This window comes from Poecilia reticulata, chromosome 7 (assembly GCF_904066995.2).
Source record: "Poecilia reticulata chromosome 7, P_reticulata-male-v2, whole genome shotgun sequence".
In the NCBI taxonomy this organism is placed as follows: Eukaryota; Metazoa; Chordata; class Actinopteri; order Cyprinodontiformes; family Poeciliidae; genus Poecilia; species Poecilia reticulata.
Window position 1 is genome coordinate 11,154,733 of NC_088836.1, and position 25,309 is coordinate 11,180,041.

The window sequence follows — 25,309 nt, forward strand, 5'->3', positions numbered from 1 at the left end:
GCAGGGAAGGATGATTTTTGCTTCAAATAAATGAATAAAGAGATGTAAGTCTGAAAAGTTTGGCCTACTGAGTAAAAGCAAATAAATCTGAAAAACAGCTGGAAGCTGACAGAAAGTCTCCATTTATTGGACTGAGCTTGAGCTATTTTTTGAGTCCATGCAAAGCTGATGGACAAAAACAATTCAAAACATGTCATTTTCCTTCCTCCTAATTATTGGTCTGTTTTGTGAGATCCCAATAGCCTGCTCTAAGACCAGCATAAAAATAGTTCTGCTCCAAAACAAAAAAATTTTTTCTGCTTCATTGCTGTTTATTTGTCCTTCGTTTGAGGTCATACAGTTTTATAGTTTGTCTTTCTGACTCTTAACAGAATCCTTCAAAAAGTTATGTTTGGTGTACCTGAAATTTTAATCAGTACAGAGACACGACTCAACATAGACCTCATTAACTATTGATGTTACTCTGGATCTAATATATTTTTTATTCAGCCTTGGCAGAGACATGCATTCTGAAATGCTTCCTGTTTATGTTATTTTAGCCTAAAGAAATGAAATGCTCTACATACATACTAGGGTCGAGTATACTGGAAAATTGCAACAAAATAAAAAAAAAAACTTAGGTCGCTGCAGTAAATGCAATGTGGGTGAGAGGTTGATGGAAATATATTCATTGTTTTCAACATACTTCAATAAGAAAACATTTTAAAGTTTGGTGAATGTTGTTGTTGAATCTCCTTTAGACTCAAATCCTTACAGAAAATCAGAAAACCTGCAAGAATATAATGGAGCAGAAGCAGTTTTTAATAGAGGAAAAGTTACTTTTTAAAAAAAAAAATCTCAGCATTAATTGTAACATTATCTTTTATCACATGTTACCCCGAGAAATGACCTCAAAGCATGAAGTTGGTGCATGATAAATGTGGAAAAAGTTCAGTTCTGTGAATCCTTTTGCGAGGCAGACAGTCTGCTTCTTTCTGTCTCTCTCTCTCTCTCTCTCTCTCTCTCTCTCTCTCTCTCTCTCTCTGTTAATGTTTGGCCTCACTCCCTCTCAGACAAACATTGCAGAGAGCACTTGAGGGGCTGTGAGAAGGAAACAACCACAGAGAGACAGAAAACCAGAAAGCAAAGAGCAATCAGAGAATCGGAGCGCACAGGGGGGAGAGAGGGAGGCAGACACACAGAGTCATTGTGGACCGGCTGAAGACTCGCCGATTGCTCATCAGCCCACCGTGACTCAGCCTTGGACGCGTGTCCAAGCAGAATGGATTTCATTTGGGTTCAGCTGCCTCTGAGCTCCGCGCAGGATTTTCACTCCTTCTGGATTATATCTGAAAAAGCAGCCGGTGTCATGAGCGGGGAAGCCAGCGAGCAGCAGGGAAGATGGTAATGTCACTGTTCTTCAGTGTGAGATTACTTTCATCCTGCTCTTTTCTCTCTTTTATGTTTTCTTTTACAGATTAACTGAAGCAGCTACTTTTAAGAGTATAATGAATTTGCATCTTGAGTTTATTTCACAGCTCCGCTTTTATCTCCTGAAGACCTTTTACATGTTTATAATCTTCAGCTGCTACAGATGCGTTATTTCTTAATCAAAACACTATAGTTGACATATATGTAGGAAGAAATGTTATACTGTTACATTTAAGTTAATGCTTTCTCTCACGCCTGAACAAACATGGTGTTTTCTACATCCTAAACTGCTGACAGGTGAAGTTTTGCATCAGAAGCGTGATGTTCTAACACCACGTCTCCAAACATTAGTACCACAGAGGGATTTGTTTAGTGCGTCCTGACAAGAAGCTCTTTATGCTTTAACATCCGTGTACTCTGACCACATTTCTGCCATAGCTAACACTCACTGCTGCTGCTCTGCCCGAGCAGCCTGACTCAAGGTGAAGCTCTCAGGTTACCGAGCATTAGTCCAGGTTTTACAATCCATCCCCCTGTGCCTCCTTCCTGCTCCTGGCCCTACAAGATGTGACTCATGCAAATACAAGCAGAAAGTTTATTTTTTCAAAGTATGGGTGGCTGTCTGAAATGTGGATTTAGATTTTAAGCCTGGAGGAAATGTCTGTTTGATTTTGTCCGTTTCAGGAAAAGTCTCAGACGAGCGTATTTTTCATTCGACGTCAGAGAGGGTGTGCCTCGTTTTGTGCATAAAGCTGAATGTGTTTGCCGCCGACAGGCTGCTGGGATGTAATGAAGGGAGTTGAATTTTAAATTACCCGCCCAGCTCTCCCGTGGGTTTGACTTGGCAGGAGTCTTTGTGAGTTTTCCCATCCTGCTTCCTGTATAAGTTTTCCGTGTCGTCGAAACCAGGGGTCCATTAGCTCCGTTATTCCTGCTTTCTGAGTGGCCTCCATGTCTGGGTGTTCGTTCCCATGTTGACTAAGTTGTACAAAGCGTCTCCTTTTCCCTCTGCAGAAAGACAACTTGTCCTGTCTCAGTGATTCGATGGAAAAAATACACAAAAGTCTGATCCAAATTTCTGCTAGTAAACCTACAAATCATCATCTCCCCTTTACTTGGATTACCATCATTACCTTCATATACAATGCCTTGCAAAAGTTTTCATCTCCTTCAGTATAATTTTATTTTATTTATTTATTTATTTTTCATTTTTGTAACCATATAATCAAAAACATCAACATGTTTTATTGGAGTTTTATATTATCATACATTGTTTTCACATGTTTTACAAGATAAAATCTGAAATCTGTTTTCATAATAGCTCAGTCTCAATCAGACTCAAATTAAGATTTTGCCTCTGACTTAACATTGGATTTAATTTTGGACTTTGACTGGGCCATTCAACTGTGTTTTCTTCAAGGGCTTAATTACTTACATTTATTTGTTCAGACAGCACATGGTAATTAGTACAAAATAACTGTTTTCCAGCAACCATGATGCTGTAACATCAGTGTGTCATAATAGAGATCAGGGCAGAGCTAAGTGTTTTCCTTTGCTTAGTGTTTTGCATGTAAAAAGTTTAATTTGTTTCTCATTTGACCAGAGCATCCTCTGGAAAACTAGAAATCGGACATTTTGATCATTTTCTTTTCCACTTTCCTTCCACAAGAGTCAGATTTGAGATGTGCTTAGCAAATATTTGCCCTGTCTCTAATTCTCTCCTGTGAGTTGTGGATATATCTCTTGGCTACTTCTCTGATTGATTCATCTTCTTTTCCAGATTTTGTCTTTATATCGGGACATTTTCTTTCTGCTTATGGACAATCTCTGCATTGTTGTGCGAGATGTTGGTTATTTGTTTTACAATATAACCCATAAACGTCTCCATGTCCTCATCACTGACTTGTCTGCTGTGATGCTTGGTCTTCATGGTGCTGTTAGTTCACTGATGTTTTCTCACAAACCTTCACAGAAACGGGTTTATATTGAGATTCAATTACACAGTGGTCGGCTCTGTTCTCCATTAAAATGGCTCCGTACTTTAAGGTATCATAGTAAAGGAATGTTCACCAAGCTTTTTTAATGTGTGAAAGAATAAGAAAATCATGTATTATTTTCTTCACTTGTTATGTGTGACTTTTTTTTGGACTGTCACGTAAAATATATTTGTTTTTAAGTGACAAAATGTAAAAAAAAAAGTTCAAGGGGTCTGAAAGATATATTTTTAAAAAATCAAAGAAATGGCAACAAATGTATGATTCAGTGTTTTGATGTTTGCTCGTATCGAAGTGGTCACTTTTCGTTGCTTGTCATGAAATCTGTAGGTTACAGTTACATTAAGCACAGCTGAGGCCTAATTACAGATGAGACGAGCATGTCAGTGAAAGCTAAGCCACACTTTGATATAATAACATCCCTCACATGGACACAGCGTACGTACGTCAGCCGCGCTCATGGTGATTTTTATAGACGGCTCAGCTCATTCACAATTCCCTCACGTGTTTTCGATGACCCAGACTGAACCGCCGACTGCTACTTTACGGCCATTTTCAAATCGCTCTGCTGATCGAGACCGTCATGATTGGTGTTTGTCTCCGGTGAGCTCTGGTCTCCTTATCCCACTGAAGCTGCTAAATATACCGTCTGGCCATCGCGCAGCCTCTGTGGTTTTGTACGGAGGATTTATGGCTTACGCCAGTGTAATTTGGCTTGAGCTTGAGAGGAGGTGACATCAGGTGTGTTGAGGCACAGAGGGATAATATACAGCAAGACTGAAGAGAAATAAACAGAGAGAAAATGAGGATTTTTGACCTTTTTTTGTTGCCGTTTTCTTCAAACATATAGTTTATAGCTGAAGAGCTCAGTGTTTTACCAACTAAGTTGATTCATTCAGAAAAAGACTGGAATTTGAGCTTTACAGAGTAATCTCTGTCTGCTCTGTGTTTCTAAATAGCAAACTAAATGAATCCCAAATGACTTATGTCTTTTGATCTCGTACTGTAGCTCTGATTAAAATGAACTGATAAGGAAACTGATTCATTTTGTGAATGTTTCGCAGAAAATTCCACATTACGGTTGCCACAAGGCTTCGTGTGCTCTGTTCATCGGCTTGTTTTCACTCATTTTTAGGGTGGCAGCTAATCTGTTTACTGCACAATTGAATTTCACCTTAATATCACATTTGTTGTCGTCCATAAATGTGTCATTTTCTGTGAATGATGCAACAGATCAGCAGACTGAAATCCTCCATTCTGAAGAGAAAAGCATGTGTTGAAGATGTTGAAGCAGTGTGCTTGTTTGTTAGCTAAACTACTGACATCAACTATTTATAACGCGTCTATGACTTTTACTCAATGTTCATTTCCAATGGCCTCTTAAAAAAAAATGCAGGATTTGTGGTCATACATTTGTCCATCCTTACAGTCATCTGTTCAAACCTAAGGGACATTGCATAAAGTGTGAGAAACTATTTACATGTTTTTCTGTTTTTGCTTTTTCACATCCTAAGGAAGGAAAATTTTTTGTTTTCTCATTTTGAAGAGCGGCCAAAAGAAATGGCCATGTTTACATCATTGGTTATCTAAAATGGAGATTTTTTATTTTGTTGTTGACAGAGGAATATGATGGATTTTCCTATTATCTGATAGATTTTAACACTCTGGTCATAAACAGATGGTCATTTCTGTCGCATGTCTGTTGTTTATTGAAAATCTCTTTCTTCCAACAATATGGGTGAACAACAATCAAGGATCGGGTGCTTCAGCTCAGATTGATATTTGTTATTTGTTATTGTTGAAAAATGCGGGGGGAAAAACTTCCTTATTGTCATCTGATACAAAAGAGTGAAAGATCTTTTGAATCTTTCACTCTTTGTTTAATTTAGCTTTTTAAACAATCTGTTTTTGTAATGTTAGACATGTCCTTTATTCTGATGAGGGGCAACTTTAGTTGATCAATTTAGTCAAGTTATTAACAGTTTGAAAACATACAGTGTTGTTTATTTGAAAAACAAACTATATTTGCAGATTCATCATTCAAACCAGAGGACATTATGCTTATTTTCAGCCTGTAAAGCTAAACATAATGCTGTTTAAAGAGCGTAATGCAACAATGAAACGGGAAAAGATTTGCTCCTTTCTTTAAGTCGCCAGCATTTCTCCCTGTCCTCTCTGCCCAGCAGCAGTGAACAGTTTGTGTAATCCAGCGGGGAATCAGTGAGTGTGAGCTCAGATGAAAAGCAGCAAACATCAACACAGGAAATTGATTCTTCTTGTGCTTATGTAAAGTTTATCCAAGTGTTAGAACAGTGGTTTCTTATAGTGTCTCACATTTTCTCATGTATTTAGTAATATATCAAAAAAAGACAGGCACAGATCCAAATTTTGCCGATTTCTGTTATTTGTTTTGTTGTTAAAGTGGCGATGTGACGTGAGTCGGTCCTTTCTCCCAGCAGAGCAAACGGTTTCGGCTCCTGATTTACAGACCTTTGTGAAGGCAGAAAAGATCAGATTCACGTCGTCGGGCTGCTTGACAGGTCTTTAGCAGTGACTAGCACAGTTAGCACCACTAGCGTTGCGATAGCGACAGCCCGCCAGGTATAGCTTCTTGAGATTTTTGTAGAAGAATGCTGCCAGAGCTTGATCTGTTACAGACAAAATGGAAATTTCTCTCATAATTCAGAATGTATAAGAAGAATCCATCTCCCTACATTTCCTGTCACGTTCCAGATGATGATGATTAAACTGAAAAAGATTAAGTGTGCATTGAAAACATGCAAGATCTCCATTAGAAATGTCCAAGTCTGCATGCAAACTTTCTGGTTTTCTCAGTCCAGATTTGCTTGCCCTGCCTGGAGCCGGCTTGACATCAGAAATGCTCAGGGACTATTTTTGTTTCATAATGATACTGGATAGAGATATTCAAACTGTCTTTGGCCGCAGCACTGAGACATCTTATCCACAGCAATGTGAGGGTCGTAATTTATTTCAGTGACTTACTGGGAAGGATCTGTGTGTTTTTGAAGCCAAGTAGTTCTGCATTAACAGCAGTGTGCTGCCAGGACAAACAAATAAACTTTTGGTTTTAAGTGCAGAAATGCCTGAAAAATGTTTGGGTTCCCCTTCGTGGGTCAATACAGGCTGTTTCTGAAGAAGCAAAGTGTAATGTTGCCTTCCCAAGGATCCAGTGAACACAACTTTAGATATAATTTTGTGCAATAAAATTTTTCAAGCTTGCTAGCTTCTTCTTACTGTGAGGGAAACAAATAAACAAATTAATCAATATTTCTTTTGGGGGTTTTATGTCTTTTGAGGCCTGGAGGCCAGCAGGGGTTCTGAACAAACGAAAGATCGTTTACACCTGGGGCCGCCGCTGACCCAGATCTATCCGACAAGTCATTTCACTAATGGAATGACAGAATTGATGACTGAAGTGTTTTTAGTCCTGTGGAAACAGTTTAATTAAAAATGTATGAGCTGTAATCTATATTTACTTCCACTAAGCTGTGTGTTTCTGAGCTGCAAGCAACAACCGTCACCATCCAGCCTTCGGTTGTCGTCCCCTTTCCATCATTCTCATAATTGCCGTCCCTGTCTTTCTTGTTAACGTTATGTTGATGAGGATTGTTGAGGTTTGCCCCAGCGGGGTGTGGCAGAAGCCACCACAAAGCTCTACGTCAGACATGTTGTTCCCTGAGCTGTGGGATCTGAGGACAATCAAGGAGTTTCGGAGGATAATGTCACGGTACAAGATTATAGAGGCGACTCGCCAGTTCAAGAAATGTTGGGACTGACGGCGTCTTGCAAGACTTGTCATCTCCATTGAATATTTTCACATTTTGCAATACTCCATCCCCGATAATGCATTTTATTTGAATTTGGTTGTAGTGCATAGATGTGAGGAAAAAGAAATACAGTTTTTGAATTTTTTTAAATTGTACAAACACCCAAAATGATGCTGCTACACACTATTTTGTGATGGTCTATGTCAAACATAACCGGTTACAGGGAAGATGTAACTTAGACATGATTGACGTATGGATTTGACTAATTTTGTTAGCTTAGACAACAGATTTAGCTTAAGAAACATCTCTGGTGTTCCCATTACCATTACTGTGTCTGATTTTACTAAATCTTACAAGGTTTGCATGGGTAGAAAAACAATCTTCAGGCCATACATCAACGTTCTCACATGCTGTTTCCTGGAGTCAGGTTCTCCTTCTGAAACCCACTGCTCTGGTCTTAGTGGCGCTAAATAAAGCAGGACCTAAATGTGGGGTGGGAGGCACGGGGGGGAATACATGAGTTCAGGTCAAAGGGAATGTGAAACCGTTTACTTGAATATTTGTCCACAGGCTGTCTGCCTCCACATAGAAGAACGAGAATTACTTGAATGAAGCCATATCTCTGATGATGAGGCATTTCTAGTTTACTCTGAAACAAAATTATTTAATGAACTGTATGTTTGCTGCTTAACACTACATATTGCTGAGACCTCATAGATCAAATGTAATTAAATTGGTGGGTGAGAACAGAAACTTAGCCAAAATCATGTATTGGCATTTTGGCAACAAGGCAGTTCAAAGTGCTTTACATGATAAAAAAAGAAAACATATTAAAACAAAAAGAAACAAAGAGAACTAATAACATTTTGAAATCCCGGCTTGAATTAATAATCTATGCTCACTTTTTAATCAGACAATCCTAAACAAACGGGTTTTTAAATTGAGCTAAAAAGAAGAATTGTTGTATTTGAATAAAATTAAAATGGAAAACAGTGAACCAGGTAAACACCTTCTGACTGCTGATTATAGTAATGTGCATAAGTTCTGTTAGGACAAATTAATTTGATTTAATTAGACAATAAAATACCCTTTTATTGTCTAATGTCTAAAATTGACATTAAAAAATAAAACAATTCCTGCATTATTTTTTGCAAAAAGACAGGAATTTGTATTTTTCTTATGTACATGTATCCAATTTTACTTAAGTGATAACAACGATGACTTTTTACGCCACTGTTGAAAGTGTTTACATTATGCTGTTGACTCTATGGCAATCTACCGGATGGTCATTAAATCGATAACTCGAAATACTTTCAGAAAATCAGAAAATATTAACTGGAGAACTTCACTTAAATAGTTCATTTGAATATCTACAGGGTAACTTGGTGCTTCATCAGCTTTTTGTTAGTAAAATATTGAGTAGCTGCACCGCTGTTTCTGTTTCATCATCAGTTTCCAGGTTTGAGCAGCTGACATGAAATAATATGCTGAATGCAAAAACAGTAAATGTTTTTAGCAAATCTCATTAAAACTTTCCTTTTCAGAACCTTGATTCTGTGGAGGGATCGATCCAGCACCTCCTCTCTGCGCTGTATCCCCCCTATGAAGCCACCGCCCCCACCCTCCTCAACCAGCTCTTCCAGATCATTGACAGCCGCTACCAGAGGGACGCCCTGCGCTGTTTTCTGGACTTCCTGGTACCGGCCAAGCACATTTTAGATACTGTGCAGCAGGCTGCATGCGTAAGTTATTCGCCGAGACTCTCATACTGTCTAAAACAGGATATGAATCACGTCAATTACATACATGTGTAATAACGTCATCATACTGTCCACGTTCAGGCCCGATACTCCAATGTGCTGTTCCTCTGCGAGGGCTGGCCTCTTTGTTTACGTGACCAAGTGGTCGTCCACCTCGCTCCAATCGACCCCTCCCTTCTTCAGCCAGGCGACTTTTACCTCCAGGTGACTCCATTCTGTGACCAATCAGCTCGCATCGTGGTCTGCAGCTTGCTGAAGGAGGAGGGGCTTGGCGTGGAGGTGGTAGAGGAGACCCCGGTCCCTGAGACGTCCTATCCTTGTATCTTCAGCTCTGGCTGGCTGGACGAGATCAACCAGGACCGCCAGGGGTTGCCGCTCAGACAATGCCTTGTCGCTACTGAACGAGGCGTGGTGAGGTTGCCATGGGAACGGGTGGCTGTGCCTGATTTTGTGCAGCTGGCACGTTGTGCTGGGAGTAGCATGGCCTCTGCTGCTCCATCAAATTCACCTTTAACTCCGCCTCCTCCTCCACCTCTTCCTGATTCGTCCAAGACTTCCTCGTCTGATAATACCTTCACTCTTTCCTCTTCAAAGAAATCTGGGCAACGTGATCCTGCGACTAGTCAGAACTCAGTTTTAACATCTTCCCCAGCAGCTTTCTCTGTGGAAACCAGGATATGTCCTGCAAAGCACGGCATCGCTGTGTCACTTTGCCTGGTAGATGCTAGAACTTCGTCTTTGTCGCAGCTGGTAAAAATTAAAGGAAGCGAAGCAGAACATAAGCCAATAGGCTGGGTGTCCCCGCATACATGGGACAGTCGCTTCACTGGGACAAATCAAAACACAGCCGCAAAAACGGAAAAACCCAACCTCTCGGGTGGCAATATAATTGACTTCAAAGTTGGGAATAAAGGTGCTGTAGCGTCTGAAAATATATTGGAAGATAAACAGGGAAACTCTAAAGCACAGAGAATGAGCAGACATAAGCCAGTAGCTGTTGCAACAGCGGACTACATTGATATACTGCAGGCCAAAATGCTCTTCGATAAAGATCGGTCATTGACTGAAGAACTACAAAGCATGCAAGTGCACACCAAAGCACAAAAACATCCAAATTGGCAAATTCAGCCAATCACGCAACCGTTCAGCACACAGTCGGAAGTAAATTCTCAGACAAAAGCACAAGACGTGTCTGGAGACGCAGGACCTCAATGTGTTCGTGACCATTCCCTGAAGGAGCACCCTTCCTCCGACTCCCTGGACCCCCCTCAGTGTATCCGCACTGTGCGCTTTGCAGAGAAGCCCTGCACCCCATGCTTGGCCAGACGACAGGGTGGGAAAGTCACCAAGGCTCAAGAGCTGAGATGTCGATACAGAGACTCATACCAGGCCGCCATACAGAACCCTGTCACCTTTGGGGCTGAGAATAACAGAGGGGCTATGCCAGCCGTGGTGGAGGAGGACACGGATACCTCACAGAGCGCCGACAAACTGAGAGCTGAGGATTTGTGGAGAGATGTTCAAGACCCAAGATGTGATCCTGGAAGCTGTAATCAGTCTCCTCCACAACTAGGTGGGGACATTTGTAAAGAGTCAGGAGAAATAAACTGCGTCCCATGCAGAAAACCAAAAGAAGTAAATGTCACGCCCTATAATGATGGCAGAGTACAATCTGTCAAATCTTCTGGCAACTTTCACAACGTGAGCACGACGAATCCAACGTCAGAAATGAGGACACAGACTACAAACGTTCTGTCAGCTGCTGATGGTCTCAGGTACCCGGACGACTCAAATAAACAGCGCAGATCGAAATTTAGTTCAGCTGAAACATCTGAGATCCGCATGCCTTTCAACCATCTTGAAAGCCATCAAACCAGAACCACTTCGACGACTACGGCTCCAAACTTTAAGTCTACCCCAGCGCCGCAAAACAGACGAGACACCCACCCAGACAGGAGATGTTCATCTCTCTCCACGGCGGTGGTGGACACCTCGGAAAAGTGTGAACTGATCATTGTCGAAGGCCAAAACATCCGGAGAAAAGAAACCTCTGAGCCTCGCGCAGAGATTCCTCAGCTGCATGTGGTGAAATGTAAAAACAGCACAGCCTTCAGGCTGGTTTCACCTAAGATCAACAGAAAGAAAAATCCTCTTCCAGGTAAAGAACTGTTCTTGCTTTCATCATCACAGTTTGGAACATTTTTACCACACATTAAAAGGCAATAATAATTAAAGAAAAAGAAATGTGTTGCAGTTGCAGAGCAGCTTGGCACCAGGAGAATCAATAGCCATGTAACGGAGAACCCATCCCAGATGACTCCATCATCCTCCGCCGAGACCAAAAGGACCTCTCGGCAAGCGTCTGGTCGCCCCAGACCGGACCACCTCCCTCTGGGATCACCAGACCCCAGAGCCCATCCAGTTTACTCTGGGTTAGCCTCTCTCACAGGTCATTTAAAAATTCTTACCGCTTTAACCACAGATATAAATCTTTGTGCATGTTATAGTTCAACACCTCTAAGCAAAGGGTGACCAAAAACGTTCACATTACAAAGTGAACACTAAAAATGTATTCCTACACATGTAAACATAATTATCTCATAGATGATAAAATACCGTCTACCAAAGTTTACCCAAACATCTATCAGTTTTTTTAGAGATTGGTTACCTGGTTCAGATGAAGCCTGACTACATTATTTGACTCAACAACTTCTGATTCCCTCCGTCCACTACAGGCTGCAGAGACAGGACAGGCCGGGCGATCGTTGAACTCTACGGACACGATCAGGGATGGGAGTCAACAGTGACAAGCCACGAGTTGTTCCAGATGCTGCTCTATTTCTACTCCATCACCAGGTGAGAAAGAAGCGTCTCAGATGGTGGAGCCTGAAAAATCAACAACATGGGAACTGGTTTGTGGCAGACACTCACTTCTCATTTTTAGTGTTTTAGTGTCTGCAGTGGCTTCAGTGTCGATAAACAGGTCTGTGGTCAGTTGTCTACACGCACGCTTTTAATAAAACGTACATAAAAACGGATGAAAGCTATTTAATGTCAAAACTGATATTTCTTTTAATTTTTTTTTATTATCTTTTGAGAGAAGCCTCTTATTTCCTATTAGAAACAAACATCTTGGTTAAATAATAACACTTTGGAATCAAATTTTCCAGGAGTATGAATCATTTTTGGACTCTATTCTAAGTTTTACCAGGATGCCATGTATGTCAACATCAGTCCAAAAGCACTTTTGCTTGTGCCTGTTTGCAGAAAAGAAATCAGAGAAGCCGGAATGACGTTAATATTTGACGCAAGGAAGAAAAATCCTCAACCACATTTCTACAAGGCTCTGATGGCCCTTCATGTAAGAAGCACACAAAGTATATTTCTGGAGAACGCTGCAGGTTAATTACTGTTTACATGTAATATGTGACTGGAGGGCCACTATTAGCATCTAAAGACTGGTAAGTAATGTTAGGCACAGTACGACAGCCTGGAGTAAAAATACAACAGGTTATGCAAAAGTCACACAAAAATTCAAACTACTACAAACACAAACCATTACCTAATTATTAAACACAAAACATTCTTTAAAAAAAAAAAAAAAGTTTATTTTAGGAATTTTACCGGGTTGACTATTGATGTTGCTTTGCATTTTTTTTTATCAGCTTAATTCAACAAAATTGTTAAAAGGTTGTAACTTGTGTTAACCTGTTCCAGGAGTGGTCACCTCATGCTGTGAATAGTTTGGCTCTGCTGGTGGACAAAGACAACAACCCTCAGCCAGAAAGATGTCCCGGCATCCAGGTTGAGTTATTTCATCCAAACACCCTGCATTTGCGTTTTGTGCTGAGGATGTGTGTTCACAATCGTCTCTGAGCCTTAAGCCACAAGGGACATCACAGAATGGATATGATTTGAGGGATATTGTAAAAAGAAGTGACATATGTGTCTAATGTTGATGCAGACTGATTTGGTGACATCAATGAAAGCGTTACTCAAGCTGGTGGAGGCGAATCAGCTGAGCTTCGGTCTGGATGGCACAGCTCATGGCTACTGTGACTGGTTGGAGCTTCATCAGGTAGGAATTAAATATCATATGATTGATTTTGTTTTTCTGCTTGACTTTACCTATAAGTAGGGAACTTATGCTTTGCTCATATGTGTGTAAAAAACCAAATGTGTGCGGGAAAACGTTTCCTTTTCCCAACTTATTTTCTTCTTCAAAGAACGTAGATCTAATGTTTTCTAGTAAATGCAATGGTTTTTACTTAAATTTATGTTTTTTCTTTGACTTGCCAAACCTCACTTTCCTTCAGTTTTAACATTTTACTCATCAGCACTTTGGTTTTTAACTTGAGGACTGAATGCACACACTACTTGTTTAATCACCAGTTTAATTGTAGTTAAACTGGACCTCAGCTGCTTACTAATATATAGATTTTTAATTTGTACAAAAGAAAATCAAAGTACCCAAACTGTGCAAAGACTGAATCTGGTCTTTATAGGTAACTCAATGTGTTTAACAATTTGAAGAAGAGAAGATATAAGTTACTCCTGATGACAACAAACAAACCAAAAAAATCAAAACCCAACTACAATATCAAAGTTAATATTTTGTACTCAATGTATGTTTAGAATATCTCAGTGAAAATGTGCAGGAACCCTATTATCCTCTCTATTACAGGTAATCATTCATTCATGCATCTCCAAATCTTTGATTTTCAGAGACTTTTCCCTTTCGTTAACAATCTCCACGAAGCTTCCAGCCTGTTACTGAGAGCCATCAGTAAGTTAGAGGAACTGCAGATGACCGAGTCTGTGCAGGTAATTTTACTCTCCATTCCTTTCCTCTCAAAGATGCCATTATGGCAAGTTTTGTAACTCGGGTTGAGATAACTGTTCTACGTGTAAAAGTGTTAACACTCTGGCAAACAGGCTGTACAGCAATGCATGATGGACCAGAGGACTCTGATGAGGGACGTCTTGGAGGACAGTCGATTGGTCGGCCTGCAGCGGGAGGGCGGGGCCATCCTGGCTCGGCTGAGGAAGGAGAGCGACTTGAAATACCCTCACTGTGAGGACCTTAGGTACCCAACCATCGTCATGTTGTCGTTTTGAACGCTTACAGAAAGCGAACATTCATGACAACCAAGATTTTTTTTTTCCTCCAAGTCAGAGTCATAAAGGCAAACTGAAGTTGAGATCTTGAGTTTATCTCTGTAAATGTTCAGAAATGTTCTTTCAACAACTTGTGATTATCTCTTCTCTTTCTAAAGTGATGCAGTGGACTCAGTTACTAGTCTGTACAACTACGTGGAGGAGCAGGCCCACATCCTGGTGCAGAGGACGAATGCGTCACTGGAACATCTGGAGTACCTGCTGCAGCTCAGGGAGATGGAGGGACACTTCATGCAGGTCCGTCATGCTTCTCTCGTAATCTCTGATTTTCATGCATGTCTGAACTCTGGTAATGTTTACAGTGCTGTACGGAAGTTGCATCCACCTATGAACGGCATGCAGCCCGTGTCACTGTCGAGGTTTAGAGATGCTTTTTCAAGGTTTGAATAATTATTCAAGAAACAACGTTTTTTAATATTGATTCTGTCATAGCACTGACTTGATATTTGATTTTTTTTTTAATGCAGAATTAGTTCCGATTTTTTTTTACATTGTTAGGTATAGCGCTTACATTTTTACTACATTTTTACTACAGTTCAGGTGGGCATTATAAATGCCTTCTAAAACAATAAAACGGGACAAAATTTTTGATATTTAGTCACATTGACAAGAATGTTTGGATGAATTAAGGTGAGGCTTTTAAATCCAAAACACTGCTACAAACTGTCGAGCGCGGTGGCAGTACCATCATGCTGTGGGGAATTTCTTTTATTCTTCTGTCAGCGTTACTGGTGTATAACATTCTCAAGAAGGAGAATTAGTCATTTATACAGTTCTCTCTTCTAGTAACTACTGAGAGGCTGTAGTTAACTAAATTGGTCATAAACTGTTTTTACATCTTGCGTCATTTTTCATGTACAAGGATTATAACATGTTAGATCACAGACATTCAAACAAATCTGAAAGCTTCAAAATGTTTTCATCTGAATAACAACTTTGCTCTGCAGATTCAGCAATGGTTTACTGTAGAGGGAGAGCGCCACCTAATGGAGGTCGAATCAGTCGAGGGCTCGGGAGACAGAATGGAGCAGATCCTAAACAGCTTCACTGGTTTCCTAATTGAAGCTAACGTGAGTTGAAATCTCCCTCATGCCTTTCTCTTTGTGTTTTACTGTCTGTGCGCCTCCCTGAAGCCTCTCCCTCCCTCCTTCGTCCCCCAGGACCGCAGGCACCACGCCATGTCCTTGGTGTCAGAGGCAGAGAGACTCCAGCAGAGTGGGCTTTCCTACCCAGAGACGGGGACCTTCAAGACCCTCATCGGCACTTTCCAATCGGACCTGGAGGACTTCCTCTGCAGGGCGGAGGCATGTGGCCGAGAGCTGCAGATCATGGTTAACATATGTGATTTTTGTGAGCAGGTGAGATGGGGATGCTTGAGTGCCCAGTGCAAAATGCAAAAGCACAAAATCTTACCAAGCATTTATTTTTTTGGTCATCTCTAGTGAAAACCTGTCAGTACACTTGACATAGGACAAAACAAACTTACAAGTAACTTTTCAGCAAGATATAGGAGCTTGTTTTAAGTCAATATTTTCTTAATACTGATGGAAAAAGCCTTAGTTCCAATGGAAGATTATTTCACTTCTAATAAGACATTTTTCCCATGTTATAAGTGAAATAATCAACTACTAGAAATAGGAATTTTTTTAAACAACATTGTCTTATTTTAAGTGTACTGAGATATTTCCAGGAGAAACTAGACCAAAAATTATTTGTAAGACTTTGTGTTTTGCTGTGATTTAGGGTAAAATTTAGAGTAGAATATATAATTAAATTCTGTTTTTTGTTGTTGTTTTAAACAGGCTGTGGAGCTTGCCAACGAGTGCACTGATTATTTGAATCTTACTGAAGCCAGAAATCTCACAGTCCAGTCCCCTGAAAGCACCTCATGGATCAGTCAGACAAACACTCGGCTGGTGCAGAAGCAAAGCAAAGACCCCGGCCTGAACGCCACATCTCTTTGCCACTCCGACGTCCAGGCTTCTCCTGACCGACTGATTCTCCAGTCTTTCCAGGAAAGGTTCCTCCACTTCAGCCCGGAGAAATTTCACGAGGTGAAGGCCCTCGCCGGCTCCCTGCAGGGATCTCGAGGGATGCACGTCTGGAACGCTGCCTGGCTGAGATTTCACGAGGCCCAGCAGCAGCTCCAGGAGAGGATGCAGGAGCTGGAGGAACTTTGCCATCCGCCAACAGATCCCAGCAGCAGCTGCGAGGGTCACTTTGTGGATGTGGTGAGCACCAACATCCAGACGGCCTCTCTGGGGGGACAGAGGTTGGTGGTGCAGTCGACCCCGGGGCCTCAGCGTTCTCAGTGGGAGGGCGTCTTGTCCAGTGCAGAGGATTTGGGTAAAAGGAGGCCAGTTGTGGACGGCAGCAGCCCTAATGCAGCAGCAGCAGCAGCAGCCTGCAGTAGCATTACCGTCATACCGGAGGGCAGCAGTGACGCCGGGACAAACCAGGAGTCAAAGCAGTCGTCTCACAGGTAATGAACTTCCTGCTGGGCACTACTTTGACTTTTAAGCTTTTATAATGTTGTCATTTTCCTAAAATAATGGTTGATGAGATTTTTTTTTTTTTTTTTGCCAAAATCATTTTGGTAAAAAAAAAAAAAAAAAAAGGTTATTTTTCTTTAATTATTATTGCCATTAACACAAATAATTGAGTTCAAGACACATTTAGAGCCCTGAAACATTAACACCAAAGTCCTCAATACTTTTTACTGGGATTATATGCAATTAACTAATACAAAGTAGAGCATAATTCTGAAATCTGAAGAAAATGATACATAATTTTCAACAGCTTTAACTGTTTTTATTTAACTTTAGTGCAAGCAGAGGCCTTTAGATGTCAGCTTTGTTACTAAACCTCAGTATAAACTCGTCTGTTCTATGAAAGCCTTAGTGTTTGTTAGAGAACAAACAGCATCCTGCAGACCAAAGTCCACAGCAGACAGTTGAGTATGCATAGAGGTGTTAATGAAACAATAGCTACAGCTGTAAACCGTTCAGTTCATCCTCAATTTTTGTGGTTCAAAGCTGGTGATGGGCCAAAACCACTTGCAGCGGAAGTTTGTTCTTCAAAATATCTGAATCCAAATACGCTCCACATTTTTACAATTATTTTTATATGTACACAAACAATAAAAGCAATATTTTCCTTTCCCTTTCAGTTCACAATTATGCACTACTTTCTGCTGATCTGTCAATAAAATACGTTGAAAATGAAACGTGTCACAAAAAAATTGTGATTTAAACTTAATTCCAACAATCCATTGTTGTGGTTTTCTTCGTAACCTCCACAAACATTTTAAATGAAGTTACATGACTTTGGAGTTAGTCCCTAAATCAGTACTAACTCCAGCTGGTGAGGTTGAAGGGAAATATTTCAGTAGATCCTGTAAGCACAGGTGTCAAACTCAAGGTCAAATCTGGCCCTCCGTAGCTACTTATGTGGCCTTCTAGAGTCTCTGAATTTGAAGATGACAGTTGTGTGCTTAATTATGATTATATCTGTCAAATTGAGTAAGTCTTGATTTAGGATCGAATTACATCAATGTGAAAAGACTTTAAAATTGTTTCATTTTTTTAACAGTTTGTTAACGGGTAGCTTTATCAACACACTCTGCCACACCCTGCCCTATGAGGACATAGGGCCTTGATGTAGACCCAAAAAGAAAAGGAGGCTGTAGAAACAGTAAAAAGTAAAAACTCACCCGTTTGCTGGTTTGTTTCATTCTTAAATAGGTCAGCCAGGAGAATAGAGAGGGAGGCACGAAAGAGACACACAAGCAGAGCCAGAAGCGAGAGGGATGCCGCCGCTTTATCTCAGTCCCACCCCGTTGGCTGCCAGTGGTTTCCATGGAGACGGGGTCTCGGAGTGAGGTCGGTGAGCCAGGACTCGTGCACCGCCAGTGCCGCAGCCGCTGGCTCCACACCTGAAGAGCAGGGGCCTCAGTCGCCGCCGTGCTGCTCCCACCGCGGTCAGCCGTCTTGCCGCATCCTGCAGGAAGCGCAGAAGTTCCAGATTTCCCGACATGGGAGCTTCTGCTCGGACAACTCCTGTGTGAGCGACGGTGGCGCTGCGGGGGCCGAATGCTGTAAACACTCCAGCCTGCCCCCGGAGACATATGGGAGAGCATTTTGTTTGTCAGGTCCACAGGAGAATGCCAGCAGTGCTCTGTAAGTTGACTATCAATGACTTTCCTTGCCTCTCATTCTTACTTACTTTACTCGCTGAAGTTTAATGAACTCCTTTCCGTCTCTAAGCTGACAATGAGGAGCTTCAGGTACTCTCTCCTTGTGTTTTCATTGTTGAATTTTAATCCATGTTTTTAGGAAATAGCAATCTTATCAAGCTTAATCTCCAACACTTCCAGGTTAAAGATTCAAGTTGAAAGATTTACTGTCTCTTCCAAAGTATCCAGAAATTTGATTAGTTTGCAGGATGATCAACTAATATTTTGTATGTATCAAAGAGGCAGAAAATTGTAATTTTTTTATTTATTTTGGTGTTATTTATCAGCACTCTTAGCTGGTGAGGCCTACGACTGTAAATCAATAAGATGGTGTCACTTATAAAATACATTCTTCTAACTGATTAATTTAAAGTTAACAAAACAATTACGGAAGCATCTGTTTGGAAGTTCCATATGAACAATTTCTGTTCTGCATCCTCAGAATCAAAACATGATTTTAAACTGAATTGGCATAGTTTATTTTATCAGAAAAAAACATTATTAATGATACCAGGGCTGTAGTAATACATGGTGTTCTGCTCACGATACGATATATATCACAATATTGAGCAAACAGTGCGATTTGATACAATTTAAAGGTCTTCTGAAAGATTTGACAGGGACAGAGTGATTTTGGTGACATTTTGTTTCTGTATATGATTGTTTCATAGACTTGGATTGAATTAATTGAACTTATGGTGTAATAAATGTTGTTTTTGTTATACACTTGCTTTGTTTAAATGTTAATTGTGTGACTTTGTGTGTTTGGTTATGCAGAAAATTGACCTTTTTTGTCTTATTCACTTATATTAGATAATGCAGTTTATCTATTTCATTTCATTATTTAATTAATTGTAACTGGTTGTTTCATTGCATGTCATGTTTAATGTACATGTGAAATAGAGTAAAAATGTCATGTGTATAGCTGTCATTTAATTCCTGTGGATTTGACATAAAACTCAAAATAGGATTTAATGTATCAATACTTGTGGATGAAAAATCAATACTTTCTGAGGAAAAAATATATTAATAAAGATAAAATTACACAGCCATAATATCAAGTTCATTTAACTGGCAAAGGAAAAAAATTCATCTTCTTGCTGTATGCAAATATACATCTCCACTAGTATTGGTTGTACATGCATCTGATATAAATATTGTTGCATAATTTATCTATCTTCTCGTTCACACACAGTTTTTCATGATATTTTTTAAAGTTCAGCTAAACCGTAAAATCTCAAGAAAATAGTCGCTTATATGTCTTCTGAAGCATGCTGTGTTTCACCCTTTACACCTGGCTGAAGGTAATGGAGTTTTAAATCCCCCTTTGTGTCGCCAGGAGGGTGCAGCATGTCATGGAGGAGCTGGTTTTCACCGAGAGGGAGTATGTGCGCTCTCTGGGTTACATCCTGACTCACTACCTCCCCCTGATGGACAGGTTGGACATTCCTCAGGATCTCAGAGGCAAGAGGGGGATCATCTTTGGCAACCTGGAGAAGGTTTACGACTTCCACAGCCACTATTTCCTCCCAGAGCTGGAGGCCTGCGAGAGGCAGCCGGCCATGGTGGCCCGCTGCTTTCTCAGACACGTAAGGAAAAAAAAAAAAAAAAACTATCTCACTCACTGTGCAGTTTTGAGATTTTTGTATGATTGTTTAAATTTGTTGTGACAATAATCCTAACCTGGGTTTCCTGCAGAGTGAGAGTTTTGGCCTGTACGCCTTATACAGCAAGAATAAACCTCAGTCAGATGCGCTGATTCTTCACCGCCGCCATGACATCTTTAAGGTCAGTTTAACGCATTTCCTGCCTGTTGTTAGTAGGTTTTGATACAACACTTCTTCTTGGGGGGATTTCAGAAGAAGCAGCAGGAGCTCGGGGACCTGATGGATCTGTCTTCCTACCTGCTGAGGCCCATCCAGAGGATCAGCAAGTACAGCCTGCTGCTGCAGGACATGCTGGCTTTGGTTGGACCCTGCAGATCGAAACAGAAGGACACCGCTGTGTGCACACACGGCGTGTGCAGCCTGGCTGCACCGGATCTGACCTGCGTGGAAAGAGACAGAGAGAGGAGTGAAATCCAGGCTGCTGCAGACCTGATTCAATTTCAGATGCGTCATGGCAACGACTTGCTCACCATGGACGCCATTCAGGATTGCGATGTGAGATATTAGCAGAGCAGAGCGCTCGCGCTTTGACTGCCAGCGTTAGACGACATAAACAGAAACTTTTTTTTCCTTCGTCAGGTTAACTTGAAGGAGCAGGGGGAACTGATCCGCCAAGATGAGTTCACAGTTTTCTTTCGGAAGAAGAAATGCGTCCGGCGAGTCTTCCTCTTTGAACATTTGATTCTGTTCAGCAAAACCAAGAGGACGGATATCGGAAATGATGTTTATGTCTACAAACAGTCATTTAAGGTATTTATCCACTGGCTTAAAACAAACAGCTGCTGAAGTCTGTTCACAGACTACTTGTATTAAAGTTTGCATACATAATATTGTGCATTTTGCAGTAAAATGCACATCACTGTCACACTTTACCAGTAAAATTGGGACAATGCGGCTTCATAAGAAAGCCTAAAAGTCTTTTCTAAATAATTCTGTTTTATGACCTCAGAGCAAATGACAAACTTTATTATTTTAAGCATTCCTAAAGCTTTTAGTTTCTGTCATTTCAAGTAGAATCTTTACTTTGCATATATTTCTTACATTTGATTATCACTGGCAAAGATCTGCTGGCACAGGGATCATTTATCTGTTTGTGTGTGTGTGTGTGTGTGCGTGCGTGTGTGTGCGTGTGTGTGTGTGCGTGCGTGCGTGCGTGCGTGCGTGTGTGTTTTCCAGACAAACGATATAGGAATGACCCATAACTCTGGCGTGAGCGGTCAGTGCTTTGAGATCTGGTTCCGCAGGAGGAAAAGTGAGGACACTTACACTCTGAAGGCCTCAAGCACTGAGGTGAAGGAAGCCTGGACCACTGACCTGGAGAGGATTCTGTGGAACCAAGCTGCTCACAGTAGAGGTGTTTGTCACAATATTACATTGAAATATATATTTAGAGGTTTGTTTGCTTTTTTTAAAAAATGCTCATTCTGAGAACGTAGTTTGTGTTCCAGAGCTGCGTTTGCAAGAGAGAGTGTTTATGGGAACGGGTTGCAGTCCTTTTATGGATATTCAACCCAGTGACGCGGCGATTTGTGACCGAGCCGTCAGCTGCGTCCAGCCTGGGAGAAGTAAGAAGTTTGTACCATTCAGAGTGTTATACATTTTTAATTATCCTGATCCTCCACATATTACATCTGAGAGCATTACAGTGTATCTAATAGCTAATACTGTTATTTTGTAATATTTGTTTAATTTGAAAAATTTTTATTTGGGACATAAAGTTGATGCATTTTTACATGAGACTACAAAATCATTGTTATAAAATTACATCTTAGACCAATTTATCTAAATTGAAGTAAACATTTGGTGAAAGCACAAGGACTTGGTGAAATTTTCAAAGCTAGTTTTTTGTTCAGAGTTGAACAAATTATTTGTTTATTAGAATAAGTGAGAAGACAGTGTCTTGTAAAACCTTTAACACATTGCAAGCCTAAACATCCATGTACTTTATAGGAGTTTCATAAGACAGACCAACACAAAGCTGTAAAGTGGCGGTAAAATAGAAAATAGTTTTTGGGAGGAGTTTTGTACAAATACAAATCTGATTTAGAACAGAGCAGGCAGGTCAAAAATAAAGTTGTGGAGCAGTTTAAATTATAAAACAATATCCCAAATTTCCAACATCTCACTAGCCACTTGATTTAAAAGTAGAAAGAGTATGGTACAACTACAAAACTACCAAGATGTAGTTGTTCACCTAAAGGCATAATCACAAAGCCAGACAAGAGGCCCAAGGTAACTCTGAGGGAGCTGCATAGATAAAGGGCTCCAACCTGTTAACAGGCCATGCATTATTAGTCCAAATGTGACCAATAGATGGCCTTAATTAGGAGAACATCAAGCTTGAAATTTGTAGTCTAATTAACTGGCTGGATTCATGTATGAATGTAGCTGAGTATCAGCAACATGTCAGTGAAAATCTGTCTCATGTTGTCTGATCATTTTACCAAGTAGAAACCTAAATATATAATGTAAAACGTGTTATATTCTCATTGATTGCATTTATTTGTGTGTCGTTAGTCCCTGTGGCGTGTTGTTCACACAGGGGCTTAGATTATCCCCGACCGCACTCCATTGGCTCTGGCAGCACCGCCTCCACCACCGTCAGCCAATCATCTTCCTCCTCTGGCCGGGGTTCGCTGCCCCCTTCTGGTTATCTTGGGAACACCAACCCTGGAGTTGGATCATCCCCTGAGGCTCTGACTGAAAACGAACTCAACAGCCATCATCTTCTTCAGCACCAGCCTCATCCTGACTGTGATCAGTGGAAAACTCGCTGTCCTCTGAGTGAGTTTATTGCTTAGGTTTAGATTAACATCTTTTGAAAGAAGTTATAAATTCACAACTTAAGTAAAGTCGAATTTAATAGTTTTAGACATTATTATATTGTGTTTGGTGCATGTCTTTGTTTCAGTCGAGAGCACTGACTCGTCTGGAGAAAGTATGAATCTGTACAGCAGCCCAGACCACAGCTGTCTGTCTGCTATCAGCGGAGAAGTAGTGGACGACTCTTCATCGGTGTCCCAGAGGTCAGAACAGAAATCAACTCTTTGTCGGACCCCCAGCCTCAGGAAAAACAGCTCCCCTGCAGCTACCAGAAAGAAGCCTGGTGTCCCCCCCAAACCTCCACATCTAGCTAAACCTCAGGTAAAACTGAAGATGAACTGAGCAACGTCGTGAAATTTTAACATTGTCTTGAATATAATTTACATCTATTGCTCTGAACTCCAGATATCTGAAACTACTTGTTTTCCTTGAACAGTTATGAATGTTTGCATTCATGGTTTGCTAAATAAATACTATTTGTTTATTAAAAAATCTAAGTTCTGTAGTAGACATTGTCCACAAAACATATCAACAAGAATTTAGGTGCTTATATAATGGTATTATTTTCATCTTTGATTAAACTGAACTGTATTTTTCACTGCAGGGGAAGCTGGGAAGATCAACGGAAGTTTGACCCTTATTTCTAAACTGAAGGTAATGGTCATTTAACAACTTAAATTTAAAGTTTACAATGTTTTAAATAGGAATTTACCAGTCATGGTTCAGTGGACGATTTGCAGTCTAATGATACCAAGTGGTGGTAGATATTTTTGCCATCAACCAGTCATGTCTCATCAAGCAGATGTATCTCTGATGTGAACCATGTTCTATACAGAGCAATATTTTTATAACATTTGTGTATTTTATAAAATGGTAAATAGAAATGTATTAATGAGTAATAATAATTGAGACTTGTGGCTTTGGAAGGTTTCATTTTAATTTATTTTATCATTTAGAAAAAAGAAAGGGAGGTGTAATTAATGTAATTTTTTTTTTTTTGCAGATGAGCAGTCAATAACATAGCTGATGCCTGCTGCAGACTCTATGAAGACAGAAGGATTGAATGCATGGAAACATTTCTATGGGCTTCACAGCCATTATTTCTTATCAAAAAGACTGTATTTTTTTATTTATTTATTGAATCGGTTTTGGTGTCTCAAAACTATAGATACCACCAGTGTGGGATCTTGTCATGCACAATTTTTGCAGGTTTATATTTGCGGGGATCAAACAAGTTTATTAAACAAGTTGGCGTCACCAAGACCAGCATTGTTATCCAAGGTTAGCTTGGTCAGTGTTTACATCGGCCCACTGTCCAGAGTGAAGACATAAAGAAGAGGTTGACCTTAAGTGGAGTTAAGTATGTGGACATTGGTACTGTGGAAAAATTGAAACCGCTTGGCAAATTTTTTTGTAAGAAAAAGATTTACCAAATACACAGTAAATGTTTGTACTTTTTCCAATTTTCAATTTGAAGGTTTTGTTAATGTGGTGCCTTTCAGTATTTAATGCTTGTTCCGACATTGTTGTGAATGTCTTTTGTCTTCTTCTGATGGGACAGACCACTAGCCTGTGTGTTTGAGTTGTGTTATATTTTAGACGCATCCAAAAGGACTGGGATGACTATATATGCATGATCTTCAAGAAGGAAACTCAAGCTTCTGCAGAAGAATGCACAATTGCAAGACAGCAGTCAAAACCCACCGGGATCCACAAATCAAATCAGTTTCACCTAATTTTTGGGATTTAGTTAAGTGTTTGGTTTTTTTTCTTCATATTGTCTTAAACATTAGCCTACTGTTGTACACTTGAAAGTGTCTGGATTTTGTTTTGCTGTTCATACAAAATGTGCATGTGCAAATTATGACATATTAGACCATCGTTTTCATACTTTGTGTTTTATATAACTTATGTGAATGTCTTTTTTTTTTCAGTTTTATACTACCTTATTTCTTTTAACTTTTGTAAGCAGTGTCTGGTTTGAATGTCAGGTTTCTTCCCTCTGAGTTTAAAATGTTTGATTGCAATAAAATGAGAATGTGATACCAGATGGGAGCTGATCCCTTTATTTATCTCTTTATTAAACTTCTTTATTTTAGCCCAGTGAACCAAACCTGACTGCTGGTACATGACTCCAAAAACTAGGCTGCAAAGACATCAAAAGCACATCATACTGCTAATGATGTTGTGTTCTGTGTTTTCTGTGTAGTTATTTTTGAGGTTTCCTGTCCCTGTCCTGTCTTCCCTGTTGATTGCTTCCCAGGTGTGTCTCATTCCCTGATTACCCTCCCTGTGTATTTAAGTCCACCTGTTGTCTTTGTCTCTTGTTAGTCTCCCTAGTGTCACGTCGCCTGTCTGTTTTCCCCCGAGCTGCTTGCATCTGGTCCGTTGAGCTGTTTTCTACATTAAACCTTCATCTTCTTCAACCTGGGTCTCAGCGTTCTTTCTCACTACA

The 25,309-nt window shown here is 40.3% G+C and overlaps 1 protein-coding gene across 5 annotated transcripts in view; it reads left to right on the forward strand.

Annotated features, from left to right (window-relative positions):
• Positions 1 to 24,904, forward strand: part of LOC103467253 (pleckstrin homology domain-containing family G member 4B-like) — a 38,882-nt gene extending 13,978 nt beyond the window's left edge. The window contains exons 1-25 of one of the 5 annotated variants that reach the window (XM_008413466.3): positions 654 to 1,383; positions 8,737 to 8,934; positions 9,034 to 11,110; positions 11,207 to 11,401; positions 11,688 to 11,808; positions 12,220 to 12,313; positions 12,670 to 12,756; positions 12,917 to 13,030; positions 13,678 to 13,776; positions 13,888 to 14,039; positions 14,229 to 14,367; positions 15,078 to 15,200; positions 15,291 to 15,488; positions 15,933 to 16,612; positions 17,874 to 18,308; positions 19,704 to 19,953; positions 20,063 to 20,152; positions 20,224 to 20,526; positions 20,611 to 20,781; positions 21,208 to 21,385; positions 21,468 to 21,596; positions 22,549 to 22,815; positions 22,943 to 23,175; positions 23,459 to 23,508; positions 23,858 to 24,904. In XM_008413466.3, coding sequence (XP_008411688.2) covers positions 1,381 to 1,383; positions 8,737 to 8,934; positions 9,034 to 11,110; positions 11,207 to 11,401; positions 11,688 to 11,808; positions 12,220 to 12,313; positions 12,670 to 12,756; positions 12,917 to 13,030; positions 13,678 to 13,776; positions 13,888 to 14,039; positions 14,229 to 14,367; positions 15,078 to 15,200; positions 15,291 to 15,488; positions 15,933 to 16,612; positions 17,874 to 18,308; positions 19,704 to 19,953; positions 20,063 to 20,152; positions 20,224 to 20,526; positions 20,611 to 20,781; positions 21,208 to 21,385; positions 21,468 to 21,596; positions 22,549 to 22,815; positions 22,943 to 23,175; positions 23,459 to 23,488 — 6,366 coding nt within the window. In that variant the 5' untranslated portion in view covers positions 654 to 1,380 and the 3' untranslated portion in view covers positions 23,489 to 23,508; positions 23,858 to 24,904. Of the gene's footprint in view, positions 1 to 653; positions 1,384 to 8,736; positions 8,935 to 9,033; positions 11,111 to 11,206; positions 11,402 to 11,687; positions 11,809 to 12,219; positions 12,314 to 12,669; positions 12,757 to 12,916; positions 13,031 to 13,677; positions 13,777 to 13,887; positions 14,040 to 14,228; positions 14,368 to 15,077; positions 15,201 to 15,290; positions 15,489 to 15,932; positions 16,613 to 17,873; positions 18,309 to 19,703; positions 19,954 to 20,062; positions 20,153 to 20,223; positions 20,527 to 20,610; positions 20,782 to 21,207; positions 21,386 to 21,467; positions 21,597 to 22,548; positions 22,816 to 22,942; positions 23,176 to 23,458; positions 23,509 to 23,857 lie in introns of those variants that run through there. The other 4 variants (XM_081608865.1, XM_081608866.1, XM_081608867.1 and 1 more) reach the window with 4 other exon arrangements.
• Positions 24,905 to 25,309: the final 405 nt, after the last annotated feature.